At 44.5% G+C, this 24,477-nt stretch overlaps 1 protein-coding gene across 16 annotated transcripts in view; it reads right to left on the bottom strand.

Moving 5' to 3' along the window:
- Nucleotides 1-24,477, bottom strand: part of LOC115172299 (gephyrin) — a 114,964-nt gene that overhangs the window by 19,721 nt on the left and 70,766 nt on the right. For 11 of the 16 annotated variants that reach the window (XM_029729625.1, XM_029729615.1, XM_029729620.1 and 8 more), the window contains exons 7-9: nucleotides 24,184-24,333; nucleotides 23,509-23,646; nucleotides 22,532-22,666 (exon numbers count right to left, since the gene is read on the bottom strand). In XM_029729625.1, coding sequence (XP_029585485.1) covers nucleotides 22,532-22,666; nucleotides 23,509-23,646; nucleotides 24,184-24,333 — 423 coding nt within the window. The remainder of the gene's footprint in view (nucleotides 1-22,531; nucleotides 22,667-23,508; nucleotides 23,647-24,183; nucleotides 24,334-24,477) is intronic. The other 5 variants (XM_029729624.1, XM_029729626.1, XM_029729629.1 and 2 more) reach the window with 2 other exon arrangements.

The following is a 24,477-nucleotide window of genomic DNA, read 5'->3' as shown; positions in this document are numbered from 1 at the left end:
CTTTCTCCCACCCCTACTCTACTGTACATACAACAAGACAGAGACCTATCCTCACAGTGTTAAGTTCGATATTCAATCCAAAGATGCCTGGAATAATACTACGATAAACCATCACAGTGCTGCAACAGAAAGCAAAACCCAGCTCAGCAACAAAGACATATGCTATTGTTATTATTACATGTGAAAACTACAATGAGAGTTGTGTCAAACTGGCAAATCAAATGGGCCGCTAAAGGAACAACTGCAGAAAAGGATTGGCTTCGTAATGGAGGATGAGACTAGTGCTAAGACAGTATAATGGATGGGGTCACACACACACACAAACAAAAGGTCAAATAAGGGGAGCATACATTGGTCCTGTTTCACTGCATGTAGAAGTGGGTAAACTGTACGAGTATGAGGTGTGAAATCATTTTTGGGGGGGGGGCATATCCCAACTCCCCGAGACACCATCGGAGAGTGGGGTCACGGCCGGAGGATCAGACATTATTGATGGCCACCCTGGAGCAATTAGGGTTAAGTGCCTTCCTCAAGGGCAGATAAATCAGTCTTTCACCTTATGGCCTCTGGGAATTCGAACAAGCAACCTTTCGGGTTAATGGCCTGACTAGGCTACGTACCTAACCACCTCACACACACACGGAATGACACTTTTAAAAAGGGAAGGTGGTATCACACACACGTCGCTTGGGTTAGGCTATAGTTTTGTCAGTTTGTTCACGTATGAGTCAGGTGGCTACATGTACCTTTTCACCTCGTGTTACTGATCTGTCAGACTCGGTGACGTGTGTGCGCTTGTCTCTATATCAACCATAGGGTCCCTGTGGTTCTCCTTGAGCTGACCTCAGACTCCTGCTCCAATCATCAATCAATGTCTAAAGGGTGCGTGTGTGTATTATAGGGGGGCGGGGGGTGCAAGGACAAACCAATGGACATTTATTACAGAGACAAGTGGGAGTGTCATGGGACTGCTGCTCAATACTGATTGTTCATAGTTTCAAAACACGCACACACCAATGATAGACTGAACAAAAATAGAAAAGCAACATGTAAAGACCACAGAAATGTTTCATACGCACAAAAATATTATTTCTCTAAAATGCTGTGCACAAATTGGTTTACATCCATGTTAGTGAGCATTTCTCCGTTGCCAAGATAACCCATCCGCCTGACAGGTGTGGCATATCAAGACGCTAATTAAACAGCATGATCATTACACAGGTGCACCTTGTGCTGGGTATAATAAAAGGCCACTCTAAAATGTGCAGTTTCGTCACACAACACAATGCCACAGATGTGTCAAGTTGAGAGAGCTTGCAATTGGCATGCTGACTGCAGGAATGTCCACTAGAGCTGTTGCCAGATAATTTAATGTTCATTTCTCTACCATAAGCCGCCTCCAGTCATTTTCGAGAATTTGACAGTACGTCCAACCAGCCTCACAACCGCAGACCACGTGTAACCAAGCCAGCCCAGAACCTCTACATCCGGGTTCTTCACCTGCAGGATATGTGGGCGAGCGGTTTGCTGATGTCAACGTTGTGAACAGAGTGCATCATGGTGGCGTTGGGGTTATGATATGGGCAAACATAAGGTACAGGCAACGAACACAATTGCAATTTGAATGCACAGAGATTCCATGACGAGATTCTAAGGTCCATTGTCGTGCCATTTATCCGCCGCCATCACCTCATGTTTCAGCATGATAATGCATGGCCCCATGTCTCAAGGATCTGTACACAATCCGTCCATGGCCTGCATACTCACCGGACATTGAGCATGTTTGGGATGCTCTGGATCGACATGTATGACAGCGTTCCAGTTTCTGTCAATATCCAGCAACTTCGTACAGCCATTGAAGAGGAGTGGGACAACATTCCACAAGCCACAATCAACAGCCTGATCAACTCTATGTGAAAGAGATGTGTCGTGCTGCATGAGGAAAATACTGACTGGTTTTCTGATCCACGCTAGCTAGCTGTATTCCCAGTCACGTGACATCCATAGATTAGGACCTCATTCATTTATATAAATTGACTGACTTCCTTATAACTCTGTAAAGTCTGATATTATTACATGTTGCATTTATATTTTCGTTCAGTACAGTGAGGGAAAAAAGTATTTGATCCCCTGCTGATTTTGTACGTTTGCCCACTGACAAAGAAATTATCAGTCTATAATTTTAATGGTAGGTTAATTTGAACAGTGAGCGACAGAATAACAACAAAAAAAATCCAGAAAAACGCATGTCAAAAATTTTATAAATTGATTTGCATCTTAATGAGTGAAATAAGTATTTGAACCCTCTGCAAAACATGACTTAGTACTTGGTGGCAAAACCCTTGTGGCAATCACAGAGGTCAGACATTTCTTGTAGCTGGCCACCAGGTTTGCACACATCTCAGGAGGGATTTTGTCCCACTCCTCTTTGTAGATCTTCTCCAAGTCATTAAGGTTTCGAGGCTGACATTTGGCAACTTGAACGTTCAGCTCCCTGCTCAGATTTTCTATAGGATTAAGGTCTGGAGACTGGCTAGGCCACTCCAGGACCTTAATGTGCTTCTTCTTGAGCCACTCCTTTGTTGCCTTGGCCGTGTGTTTTGGGTCATTGTCATGCTGGAATACCCATCCACGACCCATTTTCAATGCCCTGGCTGAGGGAAGGAGGTTCTCACCCAAGACTTGACGGTACATGGCCCCGTCCATCGTCCCTTTGATGCGGTGAAGTTGTCCTGCCCACCTTAGCAGAAAAACACCCCCAAAGCATAATGTTTCCACCTTCACATGGGGATGGTGTTCTTGGGGTCATAGGCAGCATCCTCCAAACACGGCAAGTTGAGTTGATGCCAAAGAGCTCCATTTTGGTCTGATCTGACCACAACAATTTCACCCAGTTGTCCTCTGAATCATTCAGATGTTCATTGGCAAACTTCAGACGGGCATGTATATGTGCTTTCTTGAGCAGGGGGACCTTGCGGGCGCTGCAGGATTTCAGTCCTTCACGGCGTAGTGTGTTACCAATTGTTTACTCGGTGACTATGGTCCCAGCTGCCTTGAGATCATTGACAGGATCCTCCCGTGTAGTTCTGGGCTGATTCCTCACCATTCTCATGATCATTGCAACTCCACGAGGTGAGATCCTGCATGGAGCCCCAGGCAGAGGGAGATTGACAATTATTTTGTATTTCTTCCATTTGCGAATAATCGCACCAACTGTTGTCACCTTCTCACCAAGCTGCTTGGCGATGGTCTTGTAGTCCATTCCAGCCTTGTGTAGGTCTACAATCTTGTCCCTGACATCCTTGGAGAGCTCTTTGGTCTTGGCCATGGTGGAGAGTTTGGAATCTGATTGATTGATTGCTTGTGTGGACAGATGTCTTTTATACAGGTAAGAAACTGAGATTAGGAGCACTCCCTTTAAGAGTGTGCTCCTAATCTCAGCTCGTTACCTGTATAAAAGACACCTGGGAGACAGAAATCTTTCTGATTGAGAGGGGGTCAAATACTTATTTCCTTCATTAAAATGCAAATCAATTTATAACATTTTTGACATATGTTTTTTGGAATTTTTTGTTGTTATTCTGTCTCTCACTGTTCAAATAAACCTACCATTAAAATTATAGACTGATCATTTCTTTGTCAGTGGGCAAACGTACAAAATCAGCAGGGGATCAAATACTTTTTTCCCTCACTGTATAATTAGTAACATGACTGTTGTGTGAAATGATGACATGGTGTGTCAACACGAGGGAAACAAAGGCTTGGGGAATAGATATTCTCCCACAGTTAGCCTTATTTATCTGCAGTGCTGTTACTCACGTCTGGACAGTCGCCAGGTGTGTGTGTGTGTGTGTGTGTGTATATCCTTAAGCTTAGCAGTGTGATTCCTGGATAGAACCAAGGTGATTATAGCCTTATCTCGTGTCCATCCAGGGCTGACGGTGTTGTTTGACATAGCCAAGTGTGTAGTAGTGGAAAGCATAGCCAACCTATCTGTGGCGTAGCATCGCCCACTATATAGCAATATTAGGTTGGCACACACAAAACACTTCACCAGATACACACGCGCTGCATCCAGACGGAAGTGCAAGGCCTCTGGGTAAAACAGAAGCTCCGGTTCCTGTCACTCTCCCTCTTCATATTGTCTACTGTAATGTACGTTCTCCCTCTCTTATCACCCTCCATCTCGCTCACCCATCTGATTTGTCCTGAATGCTGTGCCTCACTCATAATCGCGTTATGCATGTTCTTTATCCATGTGTACAGATCAGACCAAGAGCCAGCAGCCCGTACTCATCCCCAGAGGGCACCACTCTGGAGGCATGCAGAACCCCTCCTCACCCCAGGAAGAGGGTGGAAGGACACACACACACACACACACACACACACACACACACACACACACACACACACACACACACACACACACACACACACACACACACACACACGTCCTGTGGAGTTGACTAGAGCCAAACAACCCTATACCACTGTAACTGGACTGACAGTGAATTATAAACATTATGAAACGGTCCTTGAGTTCTGTTGCGCTGAATGTGGGCGACTCTGTCTAACTCTCGCTCCATGTTGCAGAAGGGAAACTATTATGGTGACCAGAGCCACTACAACCGTTACACACAGAGAGAGAGAGAGAGAGGGAGAACCTTGTGTTGCTCTGACTAGTAAACAACCTTGCACAATAGCCATCTCTAACTAATATGGAACTGCTTTCAACAGCACTGACGAGATACTAAGCTTCATGATGCCAGTACAAAGCTGCTACAGAGCCAGAGAAAATGAGTCAATACACCTGGATGAAGCTACAGCACAGTAACATCCAAACCGTGGCTTTCTGCCAATACCACATCTAGGAACAGCAGCAAGACAGCACCACCACCCGAGGCCAACATCTGAGACCATGTAATCTAAAACCACTTTATCTAATGCAGTACTCCTAGTCCAGTTTTTCCCCCTATGGAGAGAATGGCATGCCTTCTATTGGGATTTCAAAACCCACTCAGATCTTTTCACTGAAGAATGTGTTTGTTCTATATGATTGCGATTTGCTTTTAGTGTATTGGCGTGTATGTTGATGTGTATGTTTGATACAGGGCTCATCTGTAAAAGAGGCCTTTGTCTCAGCATGACACCCTGTCAAAATAAAGGTGAAATAAAACATTTAAAACAGACCATTGGTGAGATCGCCAGCTACGGGTTTCAGCATGCCTAGATAAGCAATGCTACTGTGAGTTAGTATACCCCAGGAAGAGTAGGTGCTGCAACAGCTAACGGGGATCCAAATAAATAAAAACTTAAAGATATGAAGATGTGAGTGGTAGCTAGCTAACTGACAACAGTATAGTACAAATTGAGCTATAGTACACTTTTTACAGTCAAAACACAAACCTTGACCAACAAACACACGTAATACACCAACTACTCACAAAGAGACACAATCTCCCCAACCCGCCTAAAACACACAAAAACAATAACCCTTCAACACATGCAGAAAGAGCCATCAAAACACAAAACCCCAGTCAGTCAGTCAGGAGAGAAGAGACAGGCTGCTTACCATGCTTTATCCTGCTCTTGACTAAGAAGATGTAGTCTCCCACGCGCTCACTGGCACACACACACCCCACACAGGCTCAGAGAGGAAGGGAGTGAGAGCGAGAGAGATGAGGCAGCAGAGAAGGCAGAGAGAGCACAGCAGGCAAAGTGAGAGAGTGGGAGAGAGAGAAAGACTGTAGGACGGGGAGAAAAAGAGGGGGAGTGTGGGAGCGTGGAGAAAAGACAAGAGAGATAGAGAAAAGGAGAGAGAGAGAAAGAGAGAGAGAAAGAGAGAAAGCGAGCAGTGAGAAAGCGCGCGAGAGAGAAAAGAGCAGAGAGAGAGAACAAGAGAGAGAGAAAGAGAGAGGAGGAAGATGAGTGAACATCAGGAGCTTGGAGCTAATTCTGGACGTGGCTGTAGCAGCTGTATGCTGGCATGTGTGTGTGTTGTCTTGTGTCCTCTTGTGTATGCCAGTACTGATGTGTAATGCCTGCAACCCATCCTCTGTCAGGGCAGAAAGAAAGGATCTTAAGTAGGTTAGACAGTAGTACAGACTAGGAGAGCAGAAACATACACACACGCCACTGTCCTTTACAATACACTGCTTTAAACAGAGACAACAGCGAGAGCATGGGGAGTGGAAAGGAGGAGTGGCAGAGAGAAAGAGAGACCATGGCCATATATGACTCACCGCCTCGATTCGGCCTTGTGTAGCAACATTTTAAATTGTGTTTTTTTTTATACATTGGATAAAAGTAGAGACTCAGAGCTAGAAAATTGTATATTATTAATGGCAGTTGAACAAATAGGAAAGTAATTGTGCTTTGAAAGTTAATGAACTTGTAGCCACATTTTTTGGAGAAAATGGCCCTTGAATGTTTTGGTACACCTAGTGCAGAGCTGTCCTTTGTCTACACCCATTCAGCATAGTTCACACCCTCTTAAGCCTTAGCCCCATCTCTTTAAGGATTCACATGAGGCTATGTGAGTAAGTACACTTTATCTAGTCATTGGCCTATATCCTAATCTGACTTAAGTGTAGGTTGTTGTTCTTCAAATTACTGTCTCTGTTAAACACACACTATATCAAATTAAATCAAAGTGTATTTTTCACATGCACAGGATACAGAAGGTGTAAACGGTACAGTGAAATTGTTACTTGCATTTTTGCATAGTAGCAATATCAAAAGAGTCAATAAAGATTAAAAAATTCAATGCCAGTAGAGAAAGAACAAAATAATATACAGTATGAACAAAAACAATATCAAAAACGATATCAGTGATACTGGTGATAGATAAGGTAGTTACAGTGCATTTGGAAGGTATTCAGATCCCTTGACTTTTTCCACATTTTGTAACATTAAAGCACTATTCTAAAATGGATTCATTTTTATTAGTTTTTTTATGCCCTCAATCTACACACAATGACAAAGCGAAAACAGGTTTTTAGAAATGTTTGCGAATGTATTAAAAATAAAAACAGAAATACCTTATTTACATAAGTATGGGGTGGCAGGTAGTCTAGTGGTCAGAGTGTTGGGCCAGTAACCAAAAGGTTGCTGGATCGAATCCCCGAGCTGACAAGGTCAAAATCTGTAATTCTGCGCCTGAACAAGGCAGTTAACCCAGTGTTCCCCGGTAGGCCTTCATTGTAAATTAGAATTTGTTCTTAACTGACTTGCCTAGTTAAAAAAAGGTTAGAAATGTTTTTTTTATTTAAGTATTCAGACCCTTTGCTATGAGACTCGAAATTGAGCTCAGGTGCATCCTGTTTCCATTGATCATCCTTGAGATGTTTCTACAACTTGATTGGAGACCACCTGTGGTAAATTCAATTGATTGGACATGATTTGGAAAGACACACACACAAGGTCCCACAGTTGACAGTGCATGTCAGAGCAAAAACCAGAGCCCCGAGAGGATTACTGCAGCATTGAAGATCCCCAAGAACACAGTGACCTCCATCATTCTTAAATGGAAGAAGTTTGGAACAACCAAGACTCTTCCTAGAGCTGGCCACCCAGCCAAACTGAGTAATCAGGGGAGAAGGGCATTGGTCAGTGAGGTGACAAGTACCCAATGGTCATTTCTGGCAGAGCTCCAGAGTTCCTCTGTGGAGATGTGAGAACTTTCCAGAAGAACAACCATCTCTGCAGCACTCCACCAATCAGGCCTTTAAGGTAGAGTGGTCAGAGGGAAGCCACTCCTCAGTAAAAGGCACATGACAGCCCGCTTGGAGTTTGCCAAAAGGCACCTAAAGGACTCTCAGAACATGAGAAACAAGAATCTCTGGTCTGATGAAACCAAGATTGAACTCTTTGGCCTGAATCCCAAACGTCACGTCTGGAAGAAACCTGGCACCATCTCTACGGTGAAGCATGGTGGTGGCAGTATTATGCTATGGGGAGGTTTTTCAGTGGCAGGGACTGGGAGACTAGTCAGGACCAAGGGAAAGATGAACGGAGCAAAGTACAGAGAGATCCTTGATGAAAACCTGCTCCAGAGCGCTCAGGACCTCAGACTGGGGTGAAGGTTCACCTTCCAACAGGACAACGACCCTAAGCACACAGCCAAGGCAATGCAGGAGTGGCTTTGGGACAAGTCTCTGAATGTCCTTGTTTGGCCCAGCCAGATCACAGACTTGAACCCGATCCAACATCTCTGGACAGAACTGAAAACAGCTGTGCAGCGACGCTCCCCATCCCACCTGACAGAGCTTGAGAGGATCTGCAGAGAAGAGTGTGAGAAACTCCCCAAATACAGATGTGCCAAGCTTGTAGCGTCATACCCAAGAAGACTTGAGACTTAATCACTGCCAAAGGTGCTTCAACAAAGTACTGAGTAAAAGTTCAGAAAACATGTAAATGTCATATTTCCATATTTTCTTTTGCAAACATTTATAAAAACCTGTTTTCGTTTTGTCATTATGGGGTATTGTGTGTAGATTGATGAGGGGGAAAACAATTTAATCAATTTTAGAATAATGCTATAATGTAACAAAATGTGGAAAAAGTCAAGGGTTCTGAATACTTTCTGAATGCGCTGTATGCATACAATCCGGGGTAAAGTTACTGAGTAGCAGAATAAAATAGTAGCAGCAACGTATGGCGTGTGTGTTAGGAGAGAGTCATGTGTATGTCCATAGAGGCACTGCAGATAAACCGGATGACTGGGAACTCGCCCCCAGTGATGCACTGGTCCGTACGCACCACGCATGAACAAGGGAATCTATATTCGGAGAGCCTGTCTCTGCGCTGCCCTTGACTTTGGTGCAGGGCATGTGATGTCCATGGCCTCTCCGTCGCAAAACTCCCTGATCTTCTCAAAAAAGATACGTTTGACTAGCTGTGTCCAGTCCAGGTGGTGCTTGTACAGGCAGACCATCTATGGGTGGAAGGACGTCAGCGTTGTGCAGCAGCTGAAACCTTGTCTCGACTGAGTTATATATTATAGACACCGGATTTACAGAGATTTTCAGAAAGAGAGAGCGATACGGAGAGAAACCGATGACAGATGGAGTCCCTTCTCCCTGTATACAGTAGGCTGTATCCCAGCCATCACGAAAAACTGAGAACTATTCCCCTCGAGTGGACCAGCTGGCTGGCTGGCTGGCTGGCACACACACTGCACGCACATACGCAGGCACAACACAAACTCAAATGCTCACGCCAATGTTCCCGCAAATTATTTTCCGCACTGAACAAATTTCAGGTCTGATGAGCGCAATCTTGAACATTGTGAAAATTCTGTGCAACTTCCAGCGCACAGTCACTGTGGCTGTACCCACTTTAGTTACAGTTTTAACAGTGTCCAAGTAGGCTCTGTGGCTATTTTATCATAATGCAGGCCTACCATAAAAAAACAAATGGAGAAAACGGCATCCCATAACATTTTAACATGGAAATAGTTGTTATACCAGTCAGCCTACAGTAGAAGCCAATTGTGTGGTGTTCAATGTAGGTTTACATTTCATGAGACTTTTGAAGAAAAAAAAAAAACATGCAGGGCTTGACATTAACCTGTTTATCCACTTGTCCTTCAGACAAGGAGGTGACTCAAAATTGGGTGTTGTTTGATGCAAGAAACCACAAAAAAATATGTTTTTTATTATTCCCATACCTTTATTAGCTTATTCAAGACCACCTCAATACAACACTGGCCCTATATGACATTAAAAAAGCTCTTAGCCTGTCTTGCTTTTCAAAGATGGCTAGAAATGCACACATGTTGTGCTCTTATAGGAAGCAACCACTCCCCCATTGTTGACTAGAAATTAGCTATAACTGGGCTAACAGCTCACTAACTAGCAAAGAATATGAACAAATGTGCACGTGGCTACATGCAGCTCTCACTTTGATCTCAAAACAAGAGCAACTACTCAGGATCGCTCATGCTGTAAACACAGTCCAGTTCAAAGTGAATGGCACAGACAAATATATGGCAATTTGCATATAGGCCTACTGCAGCTCTGATTGGTTATGGCACACCAGTCTGTGTAGAGTACGGGCCTGAGTCGTGGATGTCAATGCAATAGAATTCCACTCCAATGCACCCGCCTACAAGTAAATTGCACAGTTCGTTTTGCATAATAAGTCTTGCATAGTTAGTTTTGTTTCGGTATGTTACATTGAAAGTGGCTAATATTGCATTGATTAGAGCACGATTCCCACAGTAAAGTGAAAACGTTGATAGTGCTAACTAAAGGGGAAAACTCTAGAAAGATGAGTGAAGTTCAATCTCGTGCTTCTCTGTGCTGACTGATATTTCATCTGCAGGAGTGGAGCTGGGCGCAGCTTAGATGGAACATTGGCTTACACACAAGCACAGACACACACAAGTGCACGCTCAGACACACACACAGCGATAGCTGTATGGATCTCTCTCGCTATGTCGGTCTCGCTGTGTTTCTGTGCATTGAGAGCTACGCTCTATGTTTGTGCTGTAGCCCATGTGCCTGCGAGGCTCAAAGCATGTGTGTACATGTGTGTATGTGCGCGTATGTGAGACAAAGAGAGCGATGACTGTGCCTGAGTGTTAACATACTACCCCGGAGCTAATCACACACACACAGTCATGAATTGCTCACAGCACAGGAGCTGCTTATGTAACTGAGGCAAGGCAGGTTGATAGATGTGTGTGTGGGTAGCAGTGTGTTTTGAGAAAGTGTGTGATAGAGGATCAGACGTGTGTGTCGCCGAGGTAGTGACTGTTAGCGCTTCATCCCCGCCTTCACACATCATACAGGGTGTGTGGCTGCACAACGCCGATACTGTAAATATCTAGGATAGAAAGACTCGAATCATAGGGGCAGTTTCAGAGAGGGAGACCATTTCCTTCTATGTCATGTTCATGTCGATCTTTCTCTCCCTCATATCTCTCCCGGTCTTCCTCATGGCGCTGACACAGCGTGCGGCGGGCGGGCGGACGGACGGACGGGGTTATCCAGGCAGAGCAGTCAACGGGTGCTTGCGTGCCTGTGTAAGCCGCTCAGCCGAGGCGGAGAATCAGATTTTGCTCTATTTTTTATTTATTTCCCCCCCAATCGTTGTTGACCAATCACAGTAGAAAACGTAGCCTGCGAGGATGTACGTCAGAACATACGTTCAACAGCAGGACCAGCTAACTTGCCCCCTAAAATATTACATTTACATTTTACATTTTAGTCATTTAGCAGACGCAGTAGTGAATGGATACATTTCATAATTTTTTTTCTCTGTACTGGTCCCCCGTGGGAATCGAACCCACAACCCTGGTGTTGCAAACACCATGCTCTACCAACTGAGTCACATTTAACAATAAAAATCATTGTTTTCGAATCAATTTTTGTATAAACAGTTTATGTTGCATGAATATACGTTTTTATGCATGCTGATGGTGTTATAGCAAACACAGTACAGCTAAAACTGCTTCTCCAATAGAAACCACAGATCACACTTGTAGGCGATGTCATGTCGACGTGGGCTTGCTAAGTTCATGTGTAGAATCACGTCATCGGGTCTAAACGGTCGTCTCGTGCCAAACTGCGCCCATGCAGGCCGACAAATCAAAGGCACTACTTCGATATAAAATTATTTTTGACGAAAATGAAAATGTGTCAATTTGTTACTTTCACGAGGTTGGAGTATTAACATGATGAAATACGTAATACATTGGCTCAAAGCTAGGTTGTGCCTTTAGATCGAGAAAATTAACAACTAAAGAAGATTGCATTACTTTTCTCGTTGACTTCTCAAAACCCCGGGCTGGTCTGTTTCGCAGGTGTTCCCAGAAGGCTCGCGATGTTTCACCTCCGGGTATAGAAACTCTGTGGTTATAGCGATTCCTTTTTTGCACGTCAATAATGTTTGTTTATTTCGTTGCTATGGTCACCCGCTGCTGATTTTACAGTACAATGACTGTAATCCATTTTACTGTAATCAATTTTACAGTACTAAAAATGGGGGTTCTTGAAATGCTGGTGGTCCTCGTTTTTGACCTTGTGGGAGATCTGTCGACGAGTCTGTTAGATGATCAATATGATGTAGTTGTTGAGCGGCTTCACAGCAAGTATAGTGTATGTTTAAAATATTTTTTTAAAAAGTATATACTTTTTTTCAAACCAGCGAGGAGGCCTATAAACCTGACTCGGTTACGCCAGCTCTGTCAGGAGGAATGGGCCAAAATTCACCCAACTTATTGTTGGAAGTCTGTGGAAACTTCAGACTTCAACTGCATTTAAAAAAAGACAATCAGTCTTTACCTGGCTAAAAGAGAAGGAATAAAAAATACATAAATAAATAAACAAAAAAAAGAACTGATTGTTCCTGAGAGGCTGAGTTACAGGTTTGACTTAAATCTACTTGAAAATCTATGGCAAGAACTACAAATGGTTGTCTAGCAAAGATCAACAACCAATTTGACAGAAGCTTGAAGAATTTTGAAAAGAATAATAGGCAATGTTCCACAATCCAGGTGTGGAATGCCCTTAGACACTTACCCAGAAAGACTCACAGCTGTGATCCCTACCAAAGGTGCTTCTACAAAGTTTTCACTCAGGGGAGTGAATAGAAATAGAAAGAAATCTATTGAATCCAGTTTGAATTCAGGCTGTAACAAACAAAATGTGCAATAAGTCAAGAGGTATAAATACAGTATCAGTCAAAAGTTGGGACACACGTACTCATTAATGGGTTTTTCTTTACTTTTTACTATTTTTCTACATTGTAGAATAATAGTGAAGACATCAAAACTATGAAATAACACATATGGAATCATGTACTAATCAAAAAATCGAAATATATTTTATATTCTTCAAAGTAGCGATTTGCAACCAAGCTTTAACTTCCTGACTGATGTCTTGAGATCTTGCTTCAATATATCCACATAATTTTCCTGCCTCATGATGCCATCTATTTTGTGATGTGCACCAGTCCCTCCTGCAGCAAAGCACCCCCACAACATGATGCTGCCACCCCCGTGATTCACTGTTGGGATGGTGTCCTTCGGGCTTGCAAGCCTCCCCTTTTTCCTCCAAACATAACGATGGTCATTATGGCCAAACCGTTCTATTTTTGTTTCATCAGACCAGAGGACATTTCTCCAAAAAGTACGATCTTTGTCCCCATGTGCAGTTGCAAACCATAGTCTGACTTTTTAATGGCGGTTTTGGAGCAGTGTTTTCGTCCCTGCTGAGCTGCCTCTCAGGTTATGTCGATATAGGTCTCGTTTTACTGTGGATATAGATACTTTTGTACCTGTTTCCTCCAGCATCTTCACAGGGACCTTTGCTGTTGTTCTGGGATTTATTTGCACTTTTCGCACCAAAGTACATTCATCTCTAGGAGACAGAACGCGTCTCCTTCCTGAGCGGTATGACAGCTGCGTGGTGTTTATACTTGCGCACTATTGTTTGTACAGATGAACGTGGTATCTTCAGGCGTTTGGAAATTGCTCCCAATGATGAACCAGACTTGTGTAGGTCTATAATTTTTTTCTGAGGTCTTGCCTGATTTCTTTTGATTTCCCCATGTTGTCAAGCATAGAGGAACTGAGTTTGAAGGTAGGCCTTAAAATACATCCACAGGTACACCTCCAATTGACTCAAATGATGTCAATTAGCCTATCAGAAGCTTCTAAAGCCATGACATAATTTTCTGGAATTTTCCAAGCTGTTTAAAGGCACAGTGAATTGAGTGTATGTAAACTTCTGACCCACTGGAATTGTGATACAGATTATTTCCCTTATCATTCACTGTATGACGACAATTGTTGGAAAAATGACTTGTGTCATGCACAAAGTAGATGTCCTAACCGACTTGCCAAAACTATAGTTTGTTAACAAGAAATTTGTGGAGTGGTTGAAAAACGAGTTTTAATGACTCCAACCTAAGTGTATGTAAACTTCTGACTTCAACTGTATATATTAGCGGTCGACCGATTAATCGGCATGGCCAAATAATTAGGACCGATTTCAAGTTTTCATAACAATCGGTAATCGGCATTTTTGGACTCCAATTATAGCCGATTACATTGCACTCCATGAGGAGACCGCGGGGCAGACTGACCACCTGTTACGCGAGTGCAGCAAGGAGTCAAGGTAAGTTGCTAGCCAGCATTAAACATATCTTATATAAACAATCAATCAATCTTAACATAATCACTAGTTAAACTAGTAATATCATCAACCATGTGTAGTTAACTAGCTTGTCCTGCATTGCATATAATCAATGCGGTGCCTGTTAATTTATCATCGAATCACAGCCTACTTCGCCAAACGGGTGATGATTTAACAAGCGCATTCGCGAAAAAAGCACTGTGTACCTAACCATAAACATCAATGCCTTTCTTAAAATCAATACACACGTATATATTTTTAAACCTGCACATTTAGTTAAGAAATTCATGTTAGCAGGCAATATTAACTAGGGAAACAGTGTCACTTCTCTTGCGTTCTCTGCAAGCAGAGTCAGGGTATATGCAGCCGTTTGGGCCGCCTGGCTCGTTGCGAACTGTGTGAAGAACATTTCTTCCTAACAAAGACCATAATTAATTTGCCAGAATTGTACATAATTATGACATAACATTGAAGGTTGTGCAATGTAACAGCAATATTTAGACTTATGGATGCCACCCGTTCGCTAAAATACGGAACGGTTCCATATTTCACTGAGAGAATAAACATTTTGTTTCCGAAATGATAGTTTCCGGATTTTACCATATTAATGACCTAAGGCTCGTATTTCTGTGTGTTTATTATACTAGAATTAAGTCTATGATTTGATATTTGATAGAGCAGTCTGAGCAGCAGCAGGCTCGTAAGCACTCATTCGTAATAACTACAACCTAAAACTTCTTACCTGGAAATATTGAAGACTCATGTTAAAAGGAACCACCAGCTTTCATATGTTCTCATGTTCTGAGCAAGGAACTTAAACGTTAGCTTTTTTACATGGCAGATATTGCACTTTTACTTTCTTCTCCAACACTTCGCTTTAGCATTATTTAAACCAAATTGAACATGTTTCATTATTTATTTGAGACTAAATTGATTTTTATTTATGCATTATATTAAGTTAAAATAAAAGTGTTCATTCAGTACTGTTGTAATTGTCATTATTACAAATGTATATATAAAAATCGGCCGATTAATCGGTATCGGCTTTTTTTGGTCCTCCAATAATCGGTATCGGTATTGAAAAATCATAACCGGTTGACCTCTAGTAATATATATATATTACACACACACACACACACACACACAGACACATACCCTGGAATGCGTAGGTGTTCTAAAACCTGACTTGCACTGTATGTGTGATGGAGTGATGATATTATAGCTGGGTTGGCTGACAATATCAAGGAAATGATGCACGCACATTGATGTGGCCAGAAGCCGCACCTTGTTATGATTCTGAACGGTCAGATAGCTAGCAACAATGACAAGAAGCTGCCATGTAAGGAATTGTAGGTGGCTCGTTGTATCTTCTTATTGATACCATGTCTTGTTTTGAGGTGTTTTGACTGATTTCCACGACGGCATAGCAGTGTGTTTTGTCTTGTCCTGTGTAAATATAATTTTTTCCCTTGTTTTTTTCGTATATATTTTATATCACTTTCCATCTACGGACTGAAAATACTCTCCTGCAACCCGCCTCACCCAACGTGGTACGGATCTGTTATTTTTTATACTTAAGAACCGGAACCCCCATCAAAAGCTAGCCAGCTAACTGGCTACTAGCCAGTAGTCAGCTAGCCATTGCTAAGGCCATCTGCTAGGCCCATCTCCCGGCTAGCCAAATAGGCCCATTAGCCACTCCTTGGGCTACAATACCTGGACCCCTGCAATACCCCTACAATACCCGGACAAATTCTTCGGCCACTATACCTATTTTGCCAATTGGCCTGGTTTACCACACGGAGCCCTGCTGATTCGTCCTCTGAACCAGAACCTCCCAACAGAAGCTAGCCAGCTAACAGCTAGTAGTCAGGTAGCCACTGCTAGCGGTTATCAGCTACCTTTAGCCCAGACAACTCTAGCCAGTCTGCACAGCGCGACTCAAACCAGAGCAAATCAGACTTATTTTTCTCCATATCTCCGGATTCCTACCGCAAGCTCTGTACCTTTTTTTTCTCTCACCTGGATCATCGCAGCTAGTTAGCTGCTATCCGAGTGGCCACTCCTGGCTAATGTCTCTGTTCTGAAGCAAGAACCAATTAGCTAGGAGCTAGCCTTGCTAGGCCCATCTGCTAGCCTGCTAGCTATCTAGAGAACATCGGATTGTTTGCTTAAGAGGCCCATCGGACAATTCTTTGGCAACTATACCTATTTTGCCAATTGGCCTGGTTTGCTACACGGAGCCCTGCAGATCCGTCTGCCGACGTCACAGCACGAGGGGGCCACAGCATACTTTCTTCTGTTGTAACGTCCCTCAAAGGCCTTTCTGCTAGCTTGCTAGCCCCGGCCCGCTAGCTGCCTGAAGCCACTCACTGGACTCCTTTGATCACTTGGCAACGCATGCCTCTCCCTAACGTCAATATGCCTTGTCCATTGCTGTTTTGGTTAGTAATTATTGCCTTATTTCACTGTAGAGCCTCTAGCCCTGCTCAAAATGCCTTAATTAACACTTTTGTTCCACCTCCCACACATGCGGTGACATCACCTGGTTTAAATGATATTTCTAGAGAAAATATTTCTTTCATCGTCACTCTATGCACAGGTGTACCCCCACTGTATTCACATCCTAGCATACCTTTGTCTGTACATAATGTCTTGAATCTATTCTACCGTGCCCAGAAATCTTCTCCTTTTACTCTCTGTTCTGAACGTACGAGACGGCCAGTTCTTTTAGCCTTTAGCCGTACCCTTATCCTACTCCTCCTCTGGTGATGTGGAGGTTAATCCAGGACCTGCAGTGCCTAGCTCCACTCCCATTCCCCAGGCGCTCTCATTTGTTGACTTCTGCAACAGTAAAAGCCTTGGTTTCATGCATGTTAACATTAGAAGCCTCCTCCCTAAGTTTGTTTTATTCACTGCCCAAGCACACTCTGCCAACCCGGATGTCTTAGCCATGTCTGAATCCTGGCTTAGGAAGGCCTCCAAAAATCCAGAAATTTCCATCCCTAACTATAACATTTTCCGACAAGATAGAACTGCCAAAGGGGGCGGAGTTGCAATCTACTGCAGGGACAGCCTGCAGAGTTCTGTCTTACTATCCAGGTCTGTGCCCAAACAATTTGAGCTTCTACTTTTAAAAAATCCACCTTTCCAGAAAAGAGTCTCTTACCGTTGCCGCTTGCTATAGACCACCTTCTGCCCCCAGCTGTGCCCTAGACACCATATGCGAATTGATTGCTATCTTCAGAGCTCGTGCTGTTAGGTGACCTAAACTGGGACATGCTTAACACCCCGGCCATCCTACAATCTAAGCTTGATGCTCTAAATCTCACACAAATTATCAATTAACCCACCAGGTACAACCCCAAATCCGTAAACACGGGCACCCTCATAGATATCATGCTAACCAACCTGCCCTCCAAATACACCTCTGCTGTCTTCAACCAGGATCTCAGCGATCACTGCCTCATTGCCTGCATCCGTAATGGGTCTGCGGTCAAGCGACCACCCCTCATCACTGTCAAATGCTCCCGAAAACACTTCAGCGAGCAGGCCTTTCTAATCGACCTGGCCCGGGTATCCTGGAATGATATTAACCTCATTCCGTCAGTAGAGGATGCCTGGTTATTCTTTAAAAGTGCTTTCCTCACCATCTTAAATAAGCATGCCCCATTCAAAAAATGTAGAACCAGGAACAGATATAGCCCTCGGTTCACTCCAGACCTGACTGCCCTTGACCAGCACAAAAACATCCTGTGGTGTACTGCATTAGCATCGAATAGCCCCCGCGATATGCAACTTTTCAGGGAAGTTAGGAACCAATATACACAGGCATTTAGGAAAGCAAAGGCTATCTTTTTCAAACTGAAATTTGCATCCTGTAGCACAAACTCAAAAAAGTTCTGGGACAATGTAAAGTCCATGTAGAATAAGAGCACCTCCTCCCAGCTGCCCACTGCACTGAGGCTAGGAAACACTTTCACCACCGACAAATCCGCGATAATTGAGAATTACAATGACCATTTTTCTACGGCTGGCCATGTTTTCCACCTGGCTACCCCTACCCCGGTCAACAGCCCTGCACCCCTCACTGCAACTTACCCAAGCCTCCCCCATTTCTCCTTCAACCAAATCCAGATAGCTGATGTTCTGAAAGAGCTGCAAAATCTGGACCCCTACAAATCAGCAGGGCTAGACAATCTGGACCCTCGCTTCCTAAAATGATCCGCCAAAATTGTTGCAACTCCTATTACTAGCTTGTTCAACCTCTTTCGTATCGTCTGAGATCCCCAAAGATTGGAAAGCTGCCGCGGTCATCCCCCTCTTCAAAGGTTGAGACACTCTAGACCCAAACTGCTACAGACCTATATCTATCCTACCCTGTCTTTCTAAGGTCTTTGAAAGCCAAGTTAACAAACAGATCACCCACAATTTCGAATCTCACTGTACCTTCTCCGCTATGCAATCTGGTTTCCGAGCTGGTCATGGGTGCACCTCAGCCACGCTCAAGGTCCTAAACAACATCATAACCGCCATCGATAAGAGACATTACTGTGCAGCTGTATTCATCGACCTGGCCAAGGCTTTCGACTCTTGTCAATCACCACATTCTTATCGACAGACTCAATAGCCTTGGTTTCTAAAATGACTGCCTCGCCTGGTTCACCAACTACTTCTCTGACAGAGTTCAGTGTGTCAAATCGGAGGGCCTGTTGTCCGGACCTCTGGCAGTCTCTATGGGGGTGCCACAGTGTTCAATCCTCGAGCTGACTCTTTTCTCTGTATACATCAATGATGTCGCTCTTTCTGCTGGTGATTCTCTGATCCACCTCTACGCAGACGACACCATTCTGTTTACATCTGGCCCTTCTTTGGACACTGTGTTAACTAACCTCCAGACGAGCTTCAATGCCATACAACTCTCCTTCCGTGGCCTCCAACTGCTCTTAAATGCAAGCAAAACTAAATGCATGCTCTTCAACCGATCGCTGCCCACACCTAGCCACCTGTCAGCATCACTACTCTGGACGGTTCTGACTTAGAATATGTGGACAACTACAAATACCTAGGTCGTCTTATCAACTCTGCCCTGCTCATTTTGAAGTGGTAACAGTGTCTTAGTTTTAAACAGTCTACTCACCCACAGCCATAGCCTATATAATTTCTAATACATTTCAACAGGTTATATGGTTTCTGAGTGAAATCATTTAGTCAAACCTTTAATCATATAATTTCCATTACACGATGTCATTTACAAAATAGCCTCCAACACTACTCAACAAATTGGATGCAGTCTATCACAGTGCCATCCAATCTGTCACCAAAGCCCCATATACTACCCACCACTGCGACCTCTATGCTCTCGTTGGCTGGCCCTCGCTTCATATCCGTCGCCAAACCCCCTGGCTCCAGGTCATCTATAAGTCGTTGCTAGGTAAAGCCCCGCCTTATCTCAGCTCACTGGTCACCATAGCAACACCCACCCGCAGCACGCGCTCCAGCAGGTATATTTCACTGGTCACCCCAAAGCCAATTCCTCCTTTGGCCGCCTTTCCTTCCAGTTCTCTGCTGCCAATGACTGGAACGAACTGCAAAAATCTCTGAAGCTAGAGACTCATATCACCCTCACTAACTTTAAGCACCAGCTGTCAGAGCAGCTCACAGATCACTGCACCTGTACATAGCCAATCTGTAAATAGCCCATCCAACTACCTCATCACCATATTGTTATTTATTTTGCTCCTTTGCACCCCAGTACCGCTACTTCCACACTCATCTTCTGCACATCTATCACCCCAGTGTTTAATTTGCCATACTGTAATAATTTCGCCACTATGGCCTATTTATTGCCTCACCCCCCTTATCCTACCTATCCTATTGCGTTATTGACTGTATGTTTTGTTTATTCCATGTGTAACTCTGTGTTGTTGTTTGTGTCGCACTGCTTTGCTTTATCTTGGCCAGGTCGCAGTTGTAAATGAGAACTTGTTCTCAACTAGCCTACCTGGTTAAATAAAGGTGAAATAAAAAATAAAATAAAAATGTAATGTCAATGCTAATAAATAATTCACTAGCTAGCTAACCAACAAATGTAACAATGTATTTTGAGAGACAAGGGCTCATTGTGCACTTACATTTTCAATAAACATTTGGAGACTATAAATTGTTGACAATATGTAAACTATCTAAGCCAACGGCGTCCGTTTTGCCCCACAGTTGCACACACGTCGGTTTTGTTGCTAAACAACCAACCCGTCTATACCACAGGGTACAGTACACACTTTCCCCAACAGAGGGTGCTGTGGAAAACATAAGAATTCTCTCCACCAAACACTATGGCTTAGACTGTTGATGCAGCCTGGTGCTGCGTAGCTCTCTGTCTCTGCCTCTCTATGCTTCTGCCTATCTGCATCGGCTCAATCAACAACTGCACTTCATTTACATTTATAGGGATTATTGATGCAGGTTGAGGACTGCTTTGCATGGGGTACACACACACACACACACACACACACACACACACACACACACACACACACACACACACACACACACACACACACACACACACACACACACACACACACACACACACACACACACACACACACACACACACACACACACACACACACACACACACACACCAGATTGATCACTAGAAACACACTGCGATCTCAGACGTTTGAAAAGGTCCTGAGAAAGTCGATATATGCCTTCCTCGGCGTTTACCTAAAAAAATATTGTCCAACACTGGGAGTAAACTCGTGCTGCTCGGCGCCGGAGCGCGCTGCTTAGACCACTGCTTTAGCATGCAGCCAGAATACTGATGATACCTGATGGTAATAGTGTGTCATTTTTAATTTGTTTGTTTTTAAGCCTTCCCCAAGCCATATCACTAACCTTAACCACTCAGAATTAATACCTAAACTTAACCCTTTGAGTCGTTTCTGTTTTAACCCTGTAACCATGCAGAATTAACCCTGTAACCACAAAGAATGAACGCGTTAAAAATAGACATTCATCTATAATACGTTGAATTTCGAAGGGAAACTATGAGATCTTGTTGCAAGCGCACACACACACACACACACACACACACACACACTTTCTTACCCAGTTGATGCGGCCCTATGGGGCTGTGAAGGAGAGGTGAGGGGAAGGGCACTCTGAAAGAAACATGACAGCAAGCACAGAAACAAACCACTAAAAAGAGAAGCTCCCCTTGCTTGATAGAGCCCCCCCCCCCCCCCCACCCCACCCCACCTCATCAGGTGGATGACAAGCTCAACACAAGCTCAAGCCAGACTCTCTGTCCCACTGCTTTACAATCAAAGCACTATAAGGGGATGAAAGTATGATCACAGTGGCTGGCAAGCCACAATCATCCACAGAACAGGCCTACCAGTTAAAAAAACATGATGAGAACAGGCTTAGGTGCTGAAAGACAAAGTCTGCCAACCAGTCTGACCTAGTCAAGTTACACCCCCCCCCGAACCCCTACCACTCGTCCTCTCTCTTAGCTCAGCAACATTGTGAGGGACAGAACACCGGCATCTTTTCTAATCACAGCAACTCAGACAAACCCCCAAAACTCCTGAAGTAGCCACTCCTCCAGAGTCAGAGCACTATACACATTAAGCCCATTCATTATCATTACAAACATGGTGAGTAATGAGTAAGATCACGTCTACTTAGTTTAGATCACTTACACAAGACCCGGAAACACCTGAACCAAAACGCAGCCCAATATAAAGTCATTAATCATCACTGGAAACATAAAGGAAGAGTTTAGATCACGTATCACCTAGGCAAGGCACCTCAACTGGGGGGTGGGGGGTGGGGGGTTAGCGTTAGGACATGAAAACAGCAGCAGCAACATGCATGTTGGTTTCTTTGTTTCCACAGGGTCACAGCGCAGTCTGACACAGATAAACATGACACCTGTCAATCAAATCATTAAATGGGACACTCCAGCAGAGGTCATTGATCTGACCAACCGCAGGGCGTTTCTACGGTCAAGAAATGAAATGTTAGAATTTTAAAGCGAAGCGTGGGGATAGGATGGAATTGGGGTCAAGGGGACGAGCCTATAATTCCAACCAATCAACAGAGAACATTCTGCACATGATCTCAGAGTTACGGAACCATAGGGATCCAATAGAGGACTTCCCCTAAAACCATGGAGGAGAGGGAGGGAGTTGAGGAGCAATATGCCTTCACCTCCCAGCATTGGTGGGACAGAGCGAGGGGGAGGCAGCGAGGTGGAGGGAGGGAGGGTTAGGAGGTGAGAGGACTGGGTGAGGCTGGGTGAGTATAGGGTACAGGAGGGACAGATGGATGGGCAGTGGGGTAGGTGTAAGTATAGGGCACAGGAAGTGTCTTACTTTGGGTGTGGGGCAGGAGGCGGTGGAGAGGCGCGAGGTGGCCTGGGCGCGTGGCGACTCGGAGGGCGTGGTGCTCAGAGAGGCTGTGTCTCTGGGAAGAACCTGTACACCCCTGGAGATGATGCTGTCTGGGATCTATGGAGAGAAGTTAGAGCCAGTTATTGCGACTCCTACACACAGGCAGAGAGGACAGCACTGGGATCTCTACTATACACAGAGAGACATGACATCTCGAAAGCACACACCGATTGGTCAGTCAAGTCTATGTTTTTTGGTGACTCCAGATCATGTTTTACCAATTGGCAAGTCAGACTTTTCTAATAAGTGTAACAACATGAATTACATTATAAGCATCATTAGACAAATGCCCCAGAAGCATGTTAAACCCTGTGTGTGCACGTGTGTAGATCCAGACTCACTGTGAGCCTGTGAGGAGACAAACAGGCCTGGCAGGCCCACAGTTTCCCCCCAGGGCTGCTGCTGTGGATGTGTGGATCTGCGACTGATCCGTGCGGCTCATTCGAGCAGTGCTAACGGGCCCTGGGAGGGCCACTGGGATTTACAGGGGGTTTCCATTGGAGCGCTATGGGCTTAGCGATGCGCTAATTAAGACGATAAGCTTTACTGGCAGCCCAGCACTGAACCCCACTCGGCTAATTAGCAACACAGGCTAACCCAGCGTGTGCTAATAACATTGCCTTGGCTCCACCTAGCGATACACCACACGTCATGACCTACACAAGACGGGGTGAACCTCAAAAAGTCCCTCCTCGATTCCTCGTGTTCTCCCCTCCCAAGATTCCCCTCCTCGGATCTGTGAAGGAGGTGGAGAGAGGACGGGATCGAGCACTTTTGAGATTCATCTATGGCATTTGCAGGGAGGAATTATGGAAGAGGTGACGTGCAGAGTACACCGGTATGTGATGTAGGGGTGACGTGTGACATGACGGCGGGTGGGCGGTTCTGAGGGGTCTTACCGTTCCCGGCTGGTCTCCAGAGCAGAAGCAGGTGAAATTACGTGGGGCTGGGGGGAGGTCAGATAGCAGGCCAGGTAGATACTGGCTACCCTTTGCCATGACAACAGCATGGTTATGGTGCTGCTGGGGCTTCCCCTTCTGATGATGGATATGGTACACGGGGTCAACACAGGATGGGACAACAACATGAACACACAAATCAGGCAAATACACACATGCGTACAAAACACACAAACATTTAGACGTGGATTTATGAGTGACGTATCACAATGGTGATGGAGAAACATATGGATCACCGCAGTAATGGAGTGAACAGGGACAGGGGATAATAATGTAACAGACAACACATGCATTTAATGAGCTTCAAATCCCTCTCCTCCTCACTAATCCTTCCCTCAGCCCTCACCCTCTTCACCTCCAACTCACCCCGTTCCCCTGCACGCCCTCCCTCCTCTCCTCCGTCAATCCCTCCTTTTTGTGCTTAACCTCCTCCGTTTGAAATCATCCTGATTCATTCCGATGGCCTTTAGGATATGAGGAACTGACCACGGCACTAATCATAATATAATGAACTGAGATACAGGGCTTCTCCTACCACTACCCCCAGAGTGCTTCATGTAACATTCATAGCCACCAGCAGAGTACATTATTGCACCGTGTTCACAATGCGTTTACCTTGGCAGCGATGGCGGCGGCGGTGATGTGCGAGTTGTGTCCGTGGGAATGGGAGTGGCGGTGGTGGGAGTGGGCGTGGTGGTGGTCCTCGGTGGACGCCGCCCCAATGTCCTTCATCTTCTCATCTTCGTCATCCTCACACTGCACACCCTTAGAATAATAATGCACTTTATTAGTAAAGAACAATTCATGCAGAAAAACCACAATTTAAGTCGCAGTACTTCATAAAATAAACTTCAAAAGCAATTGATAAAAGACGATTACAGTAGCATGGTAAACGCTGTAACAGCAGCT

The sequence above is a fragment of the Salmo trutta genome, chromosome 33 (genome assembly GCF_901001165.1).
Source record: "Salmo trutta chromosome 33, fSalTru1.1, whole genome shotgun sequence".
Classification (NCBI taxonomy): Eukaryota; Metazoa; Chordata; class Actinopteri; order Salmoniformes; family Salmonidae; genus Salmo; species Salmo trutta.
The sequence above is the reverse complement of the archived record's forward strand: the minus strand, read 5'-3'. Positions and strand labels throughout refer to the sequence as shown.